This window comes from Pseudopodoces humilis, chromosome 5 (assembly GCF_049639895.1).
Source record: "Pseudopodoces humilis isolate 2021_Gansu_Grassland_sample_001 chromosome 5, ASM4963989v1, whole genome shotgun sequence".
NCBI lineage: Eukaryota > Metazoa > Chordata > Aves > Passeriformes > Paridae > Pseudopodoces > Pseudopodoces humilis.
In genome coordinates, this window is record NC_142204.1 from 26,841,552 (window position 1) to 26,854,031 (window position 12,480).

The 12,480-nt window shown below is 47.4% G+C and overlaps 1 protein-coding gene across 1 annotated transcript; it reads left to right on the top strand.

Annotated features, from left to right (window-relative positions):
• The first annotated feature begins 1,300 nt into the window (after positions 1–1,300).
• Positions 1,301–6,774, top strand: LOC148184315 (uncharacterized). Its single transcript, XM_088055698.1, has 4 exons — positions 1,301–1,478; positions 4,260–4,395; positions 6,080–6,256; positions 6,552–6,774. Exons 1-4 carry the CDS (start codon positions 1,301–1,303, stop codon positions 6,772–6,774), a joined length of 714 nt encoding a protein of 237 aa, XP_087911824.1.
• The last annotated feature ends 5,706 nt before the right edge of the window (positions 6,775–12,480 follow it).

Genomic DNA, 12,480 nt, shown 5'->3' on the forward strand with positions numbered 1-12,480 from the left:
CCCTTCCGCTCTGCAGACACCCTCATCTGCACCCCTGTGTTGGGACAGGATGTGACAAGAGTTTGATTCTGTCTGACGTTTTTATTTCTTCTTTATGTACTACAGTAAATCACACTAAGACTGTAAGACCACTGTTGGGTTTTAGAAATAGAAGCAGCTCACACATCCAAGGCAACATTCCCACTCTCAGAACCAACTGGGGCAGCCATAGACAGCCAAGCACACTGGCTACAGCTAAAGGCCACAGATATAAAAAGAGAAATGAACAAAAACTGACCCATCTCCATGCAGAGCTGTATTTGTTCCAATGCTACTAATGAATAACAGCCTCTAACCCTCATATCTGCAGTAAGTCCCAGGACAGGCAAGGACGCAGTATAGGAGAGGCAAAGGGGACCCACAGGGCCAGGGGAACTCCAGGGGATGCAAGGAGGGGAGAAGAGAGCCACAGCAGGGGATGCTCCAAAAATCACCTCAAAGTCCTGCTGGTCACACAGCTGGTGTACTGGCTGCTGGGGATTGCCTGCTCCGAAACATCTGGCTCTCAAGCACTCAGGCAACATGGAGCATCTTTTCTCTTCGTGGTTGTACACAAGTGACCAGGCAGGAGTAGGTAAGAGCAACATACATTCCAGGAGGCAAGAGCTGGTTGCTATTGCAGCCCCTCCAGCTATAAAACATCACAGCCTGAAATGTCAGGCAGAGAGATGCCAAGCAGAGAAAAGGAAAAGGAAAAGGAAAAAGAGATTTCTCTGCAGCTCCCATAGTGGCAAAGCCAGTGGAATTGCTGCTATGAAACCCTTTTGATTCCCACGGTTCATATCCTACTCGACTGCTGTTGACAGAAAATCAGCCCCAGCTTCTTGCAGGAAGAAAGAGATGGGCACAGGAGGGTCTGCAGCTCAAGAGTCGAGCATGGATTTTGGCAGGTAGAGGAGGAGGAGAAGGAGTAGGGTGCCTGATGTGCAGCTCCAGCACCTGGACAGATGCTAACAGTCTCTGCAGATGGGGGCTGTAAAGGATGGATCCTAAGGGTTGGCTCTTTCTCACTCCCTTTCCCACGCCTGTTTTCTTTCTCTGTGGGGCTCTGGAGCCGAGTGGCCGGAGCAGGGCTGGGAGCAGGGACACAGGGCTTGTGCGGACGCGGAGGAGAGGCAAGCCCCGGGGGAAGAGCGGCTGCTAGCTTTGCTGCTCAGGGCTTAATGCACTAAGAGCCCAGCTGATTCCTGCTCAGACGCAAAGGGAAACCGCAGGCACTCGGGGAGGCCAGGCACCCAATGGTGCCGAGTTTCCCCAAACCATGACGGGACAAAAGTTGGGGAAATGCATCGTCCTTTGCCTGCTGCCCTGGAGCTGCCTGAGCTTCGCCTGGAGCGATGCTGCTGGGCCCGGGACCGCCTCACTCGGTGCAGGACACGCCAGAAAGGGGCTGCCCAGAGACGCCGCCAACGGGACCGATGTGCAGAGCAACATCTCAGGTACGAAATGAGCGCTCGCCCGGCTCTCCCTCGGGCCCCTCGGTGCAGGCACACGGGAGAAGGGTGCAGGGACGTGGTGATGGAGGCACGATGGTGCTTCTCTCGTCGGGCACAGCGGCACTCCCAGGCCATGCGCAGGCTTTGTATGGTGGCCACAGCAGCTTCTGTGACATGGGAGAGATGTGTCGCATCAGAAGCAGTCAGGAGGCGCAGGGAGGAAACTCGACAGTGGATATTTTCCTTTGAGAGTAAAGTCCTTCTCCACGTTACCATCTATGCACATCATGATGGACCAGCTGTCTGCTCAGGGTGTGGGTGCACTGAACATATCCCCATCCCCAGAGGCTGAGCTGGGACCCTTGGGAAGAAATGGAGATTTTTTTCTTTAAAAAAACCCACAAATAATCTCCAGCTGCTGAGGGTGATTATTTTTCTTTAATCCACTTTCTAGGGTAAAGCACATGCCATTCCCCAATGAGTGAGACACAGGCTCAGAGCTGCTGTGGGGTGACCTGGGGCTGGCAGCAGCTCAGAGAGCCCATGTTATACTCCAAATCATGGTGACTATTGGCAGAGGTCATAACAACCAGTATCATGGACAATGTAATCATACAAGAGATCCAATCCAGGCATTCAGCAGCCTCCCTGGCACTGCTGAATTAAGACATATAGACATCTGCACTACCTGATAACAGCCCTGCTGAAATTAGAGAAAGTCTGATCTTACTTAACCTGATTTGTTTCTTAGCAGCCCCACTGGACTAGAAGCCTACATCACCTCAGTAAAAGTAGAGGGAAACCAGACCTCTCTCTCACATTAGCTTTACTATTCCACTTGGAATTCCCCACAAAAGTTCCCCCTGAGCTAGATAATGTACATTTCTGCTTGCAGGTTTTAAGCTTGGTTAAATTAGAGTTGATGAAAGTGTTTTCCTTTTATTTAGGATATTGATATCCATAATACCTGTTACCACAATTTCTTGGTCTTGTGGTAGAATATCCGTGCAGGAGGTTTGCAAACACATGGTCAGACTGCCATTCTTTTTGGAGCCCACCTCACTTTTGGCTCTCCTTAGGTATCAGTGCAGTGCAGAAGAGATGGTCTAACCAGGATAACTAAGTAGCTCTGAATAGCTGTGAGTTACAAACTAATTTAAAAAAGTAAAGTCTGGAATGAAAAAAGCCTCTGTCTCTAGCAGAGAGTAATACTTCTTTGTTTTGAGTTCCAGCCAACAGTATTCTTCCAGAATGTTGTGTTATTAAAAAAAAAAATTATTTTCCTTTCTCTCCTAAAAATTGCTCTCTGCATACTCTTCCCCAGCCTGCACCTTTCCAGTCTCACTCCTGCTGTTCCATAGCTGCCCACACTGGAGAGTCTGCAACTGAAAAAAACTTGTTTTCCAGATAAAGCTGCTAGACTTTCTAATGTATTTCCTTTGGACTACGCAAAACAACACACACAAACAAAAAACAAACAAAAATCGACAAAAAAAATCCTAGAGACTTGCAGGTCCCGCAGGACTGACACAGCAGCCTGGCAGCCCTTCGACAGCGTCACTGGGGGGGGGGTTTGTCATCACCTACGCTTGACATGTCCCCTTCTCCCCCCCAGTGCCATGTACAGCTCTCCCCCCACCACGCTATGGATACTACTACGTGGACAGAGGCTCAGGTGTCTCCGTGGGCTCGGTGCTCGTGTACTGGTGCCAGGAGGGATACCAGCTGGTGGGCAGCGAGAGGCTCACCTGCCTCCGCCAGGAGAGCACTTCATCCTGGAGCCACCCGCCGCCCCAGTGCCAGGGTAAGGAGCCCTCGGGGGCAGCGCTAACTCGGGTGGGGAGGAGCAGCCACCGGCCCTCACACGGGCACTTCCTCACTCTGACCAAGCCAGAGGGCAGCAGGAGGTGGGGACACCCGGCCGCCCTGAACGGGGACAAGGAAGGTCCGGCTCGACCCAGTAGGTTGTGGTCAGCACCACTGAAATGCCTGCTCCAGCAGCAGCCCTGCAACAGCATTTCAGGAGCTGCAGAAGGCAGGGTGGTGCCAGGGGGTGAATTCACCTGAGATCAGCTCAGCAGATATCCAGACCTTCCCCCATTCCCAGTAACTGCTGCTCAAGCCATCAGGCTGGGTCAAAACCCGGTACTGGCTGACAACTGACTCCTGGTGCCAGGCACAGGGAATCCGGGGCACTGACAAAAGCTTTCCCAACAGGAGGAAAATTGAACTTCACAGTAACCCGGTACATGCTCAGCATGTGCCAGTTGCAAGTGGCCCTCCTTAATACTTTTTTTTTCTTTTTAACATTTTAACTTCTTTCCTTTTTAGCTGCTTTCTTTTGCACTTTTAGATTTTTTCTTTTATACATTTTTCAGCGTTTTTTCCTTTTCAACTCTTCTCCCTTTTAAACTTTTTTTCCCTTTTAAACGTTATTACATTTTAATTTTTTCTCTTTTTCCTGTTTAATCTTTTTCCTTTCTATTCTTTAGGACCTAATTTTTGCTACCTTTATGCTTTATTGAAGACATATCAAATGCTTTATATTTTCCACCCCGTGTGATTATTTTATATTATCAGAAGAAAATATGACGTGTTAATATGGGTTTTTTTTCATTAACTTTCCGGTGTATTGAGCCAGCTTGGCATCAGCCACGTTCACCATTAGCTTTTATAATGATTATTAATAAATATTCTCTGGAACTTTGGGGTTACCTGCAAGGGAGACGGCGGCCGGGAGCAAGGGGGGGGTCCCTTTCCCCGCTCACCGCCCCTTGCCCGCAGCCGCCCCGCAGCCCTCGGGCACCGGGTCCCGCATCGCGGTGGCCGCCTCGCTGCTGAGCGGAGCCGTCATCCTGGCACTGTCCGTCTCCTTCGCCGTGTGCTGCTGGCGGGACAGGGCGAGAAAGAGCCGCGGCGGGTGAGTATGGAGGTGGTGAGGGGAGCGGGGGGGTGGGTTCGGCAGGAGTGAGGAGCAGCGGCGGGAGCTGAAGGAGTGTCGCTGCTGCCATCTGCTGAGACACGCGGGTTGCGCCCACTCGGGACACTTGCGACCCACCTGTGCCCTTTCACAACCCTCCTGCTCACCCAACTAGAACTATCAAGCATTAAAAAAAGCACTGCTCCAAAGCTAAGGTATGTTTGACTGTGGAAAGGGTTTCCATCAGTGGGAATGCTGCTGCTGATTGCAGAGGGTTCTGGACAAGCTCAAGAAGCGAGACCATGGAAACCTCATGAGGTTTAACAAGACCAAGTGCAAGATGCTGCACCTGGGTCAGGGCAATCCCTGATATCAACACAGACTGAGGATGCACAGATGGGGAGCAGCCCCACTGAGAAGGACTTGGGGGTTCTGGTGGATGAGGAGCTGGACATGACCCAGCGATGTGCACTCAGCCCAGAAAGCCAGTTGTATCCTGTGTGGGCAGCAGGGTGAGGTAGGGGATTCTACCCCTCTGCTCTGGTGGGACCCCACCTACAGTGCTGCATCCAGCTCTGGGGTCCCACAAAGATGATCAGAGGGCTGGAGCACTTCTCCTATGAGAAAGGCTGTGAGAGTTGGCATTCAGGCTGCAGAGAAGGCTCCAGTATTTCATGGGACCCTACAAGAAGGAGGGATAGAAGCTTTTTAACAGGGCCTGTTACGGTAGGACAAGGGGCAATTATTTTAAAGTGAAAGAGGGTTGGCTAAGGTTGAATATAAGGAAGATGGGTTTTATAAGGAGGATGGTAAAACACTGGAACAAGTTGCCCAGAGAGGCTATAGATTCCCCATCCCTGAAAATATACAAGGTCAGACTGAATGAAGCTCGGAGCAACCTGATCTAGTTGAAGGGGTCCCTGCTCATTGCAGTGGGGTCGCTTCCAACCCAAATTATTCTATGATTCTGTTAGCTTGGTGATTTACACAAAGCTCCCCATTATCAGAGGAAGAAGGAACAGACAATACATGGAGGATAGTTGATAGGAATATCACTTTTCCAAGGCTAAGTTCAGTGCAACTGTCTGCACACAGCCCAGGGCAGGGGAGGGAAAGGAAGAGCATTATTCTCTGGAAAGAACTGGGAGAAAAGTCATGGTGGGAAGCAGGACTGGACAAGCAGGGCAGCCAGACCACAGTCACAGAGCATCATTTCTGCAGCAGCACCGCCCAGTTTTCCTGACCTACACTACAGTCCAGCAGGGCCTCTTTTGTACCCTGGGCAAAGGATTATAGTAACAGGGACCATGCATCCTAGGAATGCACCTTTAACCAACAGCCTAACTCATTATCAGAAGTGCACAAGGACAAGGAGGAAAAAAAAAAAAAAAAAAAAAAAAAGAAAAAAAAACCCAAGCAAGAGAAAGCATCTCAGTCTTTCAACAGGCACCAACCATACCCCTCCCCACGGGCCTGCTCTTCCTTAGGTGATGCAACCCTTTTCTACAGGGCTGAAACAGTGCCAGTCCTTTCCTCTGGGAACAGAGGAAGGGGGCAAAAATCATTGGGTGACAGCGTTGCCTTAGGATACAAACATGCCAGATCTTTCCCGGGGTGTGAGTAAATAAAAGCCAGACCACAAAGCATGCATCTGCATGGGCATCTCTCTCCCACCACCCTGCAGGCAGCAGCATAGAAGGAAAGGCAGAGGACGGAAGCGTGACCCCTCCACCCCCGAGAGGGGCAGGAATGCTTTTGGAAGACTCAAACACTACCACCGGCGCGATTACCACCTCTCGGCCGTCTCCAGCTCTGTGTTCCCAGGGGCATTCGCAGGCTGCAGTAACCTGGCTTTCCAAAGGTACCGCTCAGCCCCCCTCTGCCGCTGTCCTCCCAAGCTCCCCACACAGGGCCCAGAGCTGCTTCCAGACCGCCCGGAGGCAGGAGCTGTAAAACAGCTCCAATTGCTCGGGCAGTCAATCCCCGGGTTCACCCTCGGGCGTGCTCCCCATCTAACAGCAGTGAAACCCTTGCAACCCGCTCTGTTTCGAGGGGGAGGGAAGCCAGAGGCCCAGGGCTTCGCTTAGCCCTGCCTCAGCATCGCCTGCGTGGGCTGCAGCCCCCTTACCATGCCCTGTCCCGCTTGCCTTTCCCAGCAGCCCTGCCCAGCAGCCGAAGGTGCCCTTGGAAAGATGGCGCTCCGGGGCCCCGGCCTTGCCCGGGCTGGTGCTGCCGCCCGGCTCGGCCCCGGCCGGCGGCCTGCCCGGCCTCCTGCCCCGCAGCGCCCTGCTGCCGGCCCACCTCCACAGCGACCTGCTGCCCCTCTACTGCAGAGGCCTGGAGGAACACAAGGGCTTCAAGTTTGGAAAGCCGGTTTGAGAATTTAAACTGCCATTCGACTTTCCTTCCTTTCTTCTTTTAACTCTGATCAATTCCTTGAGCTCAGGGATTTCAGAAGAGCCAATTACTGCACCTGGGTTTTCAAATGGAGAAAATCTGATACTTCATGCTGACAGACATTTTTTTATATAACTTTTATTTCCCTCCCCTGTGCAGCAGTGCACATTTCAAACAGGAGTTTCTGGGTTTTAAACTTAATTGATCATTTCTGCATAAAGCCAAGTCTGAGCAACCCCAGCTTAACCTGAAGTCTATGTGTAGGCTTCTAGGTTTTGAACGAGTCTGATTTTCTGTTTAGGGCTCTTCTAAAGGCCGAAAGTGAAAACAGTTACCAGGAACAAATAATGAGATTAAGTATCTGGAAGAATTTACAATTAATTGCACTTGAATATAGATGGAGACTTCAAGAGTTTTTTTGCTGGCATTTAGAACTCACCATATCCTCCCACTCCTATATGGACAATGTTAGACTTGGAAGATGTATTGACAAGAGTGCAAAGCTATCCAATCAAGGGGAAAACATGAATTTATCTTTAATACAAAGAACTGAGCACATCTGAAAACAAACAAGCAAAAACCACCCCCCTCGAAAAGGAAAAAAGCACCAACCTCTTGAGGGCTTTTCATCCCTTCTCTCCAGCATTAGAAATTCAAATCACATGTATCAGGACCCACAGCAGGACTCAAAGAGCTAACCTAAGTGCCATCAGTGGATTCAGAAAGCAACGACCCTATATTTCTGTCGAACATTTCCTGGGTGGAAGTCCAGGGGCATGTTCCAGGCAGCATATGCAGAGCCTGCCAGGCAGCTTCAGGACACCTCAGCCCCTGTTTGCACCCAGGACAGAGCTCTGCCTGCACAGCATGCCCGAGGCACTCTGGGCACATGGGGCTTGTTGAGTAAAGTGGCACCAGGTCTGCACAGAGATGCTGCTGGTATCTTGGGCTATGCTGTTAGGCAGAGGAGGGACGAGCAGCCCCAAGAACTGTTGCATGCATGGGGCTGGGAATAAGAACGAGCACCCCCAGCAGGCCCGGCTTGCTCCAAGCTGCGATACTCAAACAATCCTGCTACAAAGGCTGGGAATCTTAGTCTGCTGACTTCATTTCTGCCAACATTTGCGTCACATTTGAAGGAAAGAAGCCTTAAAAAGATGCAAGGTAGCATTTCCTTGTGCTAAGACAAGGCTTGATAGCAGATGTTGATACCACTGCCATTTTTCCCTGGAGTGAGGGCTAGGGACACTGTTTTTTCTATTTCTAATAAAAATAAAGGAATCAATCTCAATTTCAAATCCTATGTCTTTTTTTTTCACATGACCAAGCTATGGGAAGTCTGGAAGCAGGTGGTAAACCTTTTACAGATCCCTGGAAAATGATGATGTTGTACCAGCAACTGCACCAGAAAGAAGAAAAAATCTTTCATTTTCTTAAGGCAACTGATGCCTTAGAAAGGACAGGGAACACAAGACCTGCTCTGAGCTTCCCTTCAGCTCACATCCTAACCTTTTATTCTCCTACCTCTTTTTCCAGTCAAGTCTAATGCACAGGGAGGGGAATAATCCTGCTTCAAGGTAAGCTGTTCAGAAGAAAAATTGAATAAGATGGGAATGAGACTTTTCCTAGCCATTTCTTTCTTTGTTCCTCTCCCTTGTTATGTTTTAATGAATCCAAAAAACCTCACTACAATCTCCTCTCTCTCTAAAGAGATTTTTGTTCAAAAAATACATTTGGGACTTAGTTTGTTCTTCCCTGGGACTGAGTGAAGCTTTAAAACAAAAAGTGGGATTTTTTTGCTACGTAATCTTAGAGATTGATACCTGCTTTCACTACGAACTGAAACTGCACATTTCAGATATAAAAATCTCTTGCCACACGTCCAGAAAGTTGCTGATTTTGAAGTGTCATGACAAAAAATTAGCATGTTCAATAGAAAACTGACACTAGTTTTTTTGTACTGTCAATTTGAAACAAGCATTTTATGCAATTTTATATAATTGATATTAAAAAAAATTATTTACTTGACAAAATTGAAAAGTTTCCTTGGAGTAACATTTTCCTGACTTTTTTTTTTTTCCCTGCATGTATGCAAATCTCAGCTTAACAAAACTATTTGATCCCAAAACATTGTCTTGTCTTCCAGCAAGGAAGAGCACACAGCCAGGTCTTCCTCAAAAGTCATCTCAAGTAGCAGGAGAACCAAGTGAAGAAATGTGGGTTAAGGGCAGGAAGGTCAGCTCTACTACAGGTTTCCCTAGCTACCCTTTAGTCTTTGCCTCCTCAGTTCCTTGGACCAGTGCAGCAAAGAGCCGAATTCAAGTGTGAAGAGCCACGCTCAGCTTCAACTCAGGAAGGCACCATCAGTGAGGCAACAAGAAGCAGACTTTGCATTTACTTACCAAATGAGGAGGGAGGGAGGCAACTTTAAGTACAGAAGCTTTAAGTAATTTGTGAACTGGAAGAAGCTAACCTCTTAGACTATGATCCCATGCATTCTTGCCATGTTACTCAGAGGTTCCTTTTGGAGCCAGCATCCACTGGACCACATATCTATATACCTTTATTTTTTTAATTTGAATTATATACATTCAATATTCTGCAGAGAGGTGGACCTTGGAACTGAAGGAAATCACCTGAAGAAGGATGGAGCTGCAAAGGCCAGCTCATTGCCCATTCTGTCCCAGGCAAACCTCACAAGCAGTAGCTTTCTGCTGAGTGTCTGAACAAAGCACCCTTCTTTTTTTAAACAGGATTTTAAGCAAAACCTCAGCCTGCATGCTTATCTCAAAAGAGCTAAACAAGTTTTGGTCACAGCTTTAAATTCTCCAGTGAAGGTTGGTGTACCAGCCTCCTGTGACTGTTTAGCACTGGCAGAAGAGGTCTCATACTCTCTGGAGATCTGGCCAAGATTAATGCTGGTACCTGTAACATGCAAATGCTGAAGCCATGAAATTCTAAAAAGATACTCATTATGAGCTTGAAAAGAACAGCCACCTTCTGGCAGTACAAGCTTTCCAGAGTAACATTTTAAGTGCTAGTAGGAAAAGAGCTGAGCAAGTCTCATTGTCTCTCCATGCACCTCAAAACCACACATTATTTGTCTTTTTAAGTCTGAGGACTGGGAAAAAGAAATAGAAATCTAGCAAGATTTCACAGGAGACAACAACAGTAACTTTGTGATGCCTGTATTCCACTGAAAGACTCATCTGTGTTGCAGGAGGTGGAACCTCCTGACATCAGATGTCAGGCAGATCACTCTCCCATAGATTTTAGATTAAAAAGGACTTTTCTATACTGTTTTCCTCTGCAGTGACACCAACCTCTGTTCAAATTACTTCCACACCTAATTGCTGCATTAGACCACCTTAGACCAGTACTTTGCATCAGCAAAGCCAATAACAAATCTGCAGCTGCCAGGTCACCCAACTCACCTCAAACCTTCACAATGCAGCCATTCGGAGTCCCACAAGCCACTCTACTAGCTTCCTGAACTTGTATGGCAACAACTTAATATGGCCATTTACATCTCCAGAGCCTTCAATTTGCCACAGAAACGTAACAGCAGTATGTCTAGGGCAAAGGCAAATCCCAGAAAGTAGGGAAGATGAACATCTCGCTCTCATTTACAGTACTCTTGTGTGTAGATCACAGCATTCTGAGGCTATGCCTTTTCTTACACTGCAACACAAAGCTATGATACTTCAACTTTTTACTCTTTACAAGCTTTGTTTATGGTCTCAACTAGCAAGAGAACTCAAGAGCTCCTTCCTATTGTTGCCTAGAATCAAAAGACAAAAGCTTTCCAAACAATATTAAAAGTGGTTAGATAAAAAACAATCCTTTAATGAAAGCTTTCGGATGCACAGATATGGCAATATACGCACCCGTGATAAAGGATTTCTACAATTTTTATAAGGTTAATTACTTAGTCTGTCTAGCAGGTATGTTCAATAGATCAGCTGCCCCAATAACCCACCCCTTAGGTCAGCCCCTTGGAGTTGGTCTAGGGGTTTCTTTGCCCTATTTCTTGTTATGTCTCCAGCTCTGGTGGAAAACAAGATGTTCTTGTCAGAAATTCTCTTTTTAAGAATAAGACTAAACAGAATTTCAAGAATGTGTTAGGAAGGTTTAGCTTGTTATTCTAAAATGTGAGAAAGGGCAGGAAAAGTACTAGAAACAATACAACTGTATCTTAAAAATCTACAAAGCTACAAATATATGAAAAAGCTAAGAATCTTCAGGCATGACTATCAGTTGAACATCCCAAAGAAGGAAAAAAATGCTGGGCAAAGAGGAAGGAGCACAAGCTCTTACAGTTCCTGCATCTTCATTCAGCTTGAACAGATGGCCATACACCAGTGAAGTGGAAAGCACATCCACAGCTGGCCATGCAGCCACACACTGCTGGAGATGTAAAGCAACAAGCACTCAAAGCACAGATTCATGCTGAACACCACTTTACAGTACATGCTCTGGCCACACTGAAAACTCACGTCACCAACAGCTGGACTGGAGGAGAGGTAATCTCCCTCAAGAAGTTACAAGTACCTACAAACCCTTCAAGTAGGGCTGGTGACAACCCCAGTCCCCCAACCCTCCAAGCGCTCTGCCTGCCACCTGTTTCTTGACACACCTCAGGTTCTGAACAGTGAATTTTTATTCCAGCACAACAGCTTTCTCCAGAGGGAATTAGTCCCAGGCAATGCAACACTTGCCATGCACTGGATTTATGTCTGCTAGAGTGCCAAGCTCCTTTGCAACTAAGGCAACTTCCACATGTTCTGAGGGATGAACAGTAAGTACCCAGGAATTCCAAGCTTTTCAAGTGTATTTTTCTAAACTCCCTTGCAAACATAAAATGGAAACTGATGTGTGATCCTCTCCCTCCCACCAGAAGGAAAAAAGCCAGAAATCTCCACAGCAGCATGACCAGCTCTACCAAACTATAAAAAACTCTGAACTAAAATAGAACAACAAAAACACAAAGCCAAAACCATCCCCCATTTTCCCTAAAACACATCATCTTCAATGTTTATGATTAAATGAGCATCTCAGGGAAAAAAAAACAACTTATTGGACAACAGAATCTGTGATGGATGAGAAGAAAAACAGAAGTTCAGCTCAGCAGATCCCCAAAAGGGGACAAGGAAGGTCCTCCTCAACCCAGTCGGTTGTGGGTCAGCACCACTGAAATGCCTGCTCCAGCAGCAGCCCTGCAACAGCATTTCAGGAGCTGCAGAAGGCAGGGTGGTGCCAGGGGGTGAATTCACCTGAGATCAGCTCAGCAGATATCCAGACGCTCCCCCATTCCCAGTAACTGCTGCTCAAGCCATCAGGCTGGGTCAAAACCTGGTACTGGCTGACACATGTGCCAGTTGCAAGTGGCCCTCCTTAATACTTTTTTAACTTTTCTTTTTTCAACATTTTACCTTTTTTTTTTTTTTTTCCTTTTTGAGCTGTTTTCTTTCTCCCTTTTTTTTTTCTGCTTGTGATTAAATCAGCTCTGTCAAGACACTGCATTTACAACGCCACATACCTGCTGCCACTTGATTTCCAACTAGGCAGTGAAAGTTATTAAAGAAAAAATAATTAATGCAATGGCTCTTCACCCCAGCCAGAAGGTGACATTTTATTCCTTCCTGTGATCTAGAAAAACAGCATTCTTCTCTTGATAGATATTAAAAA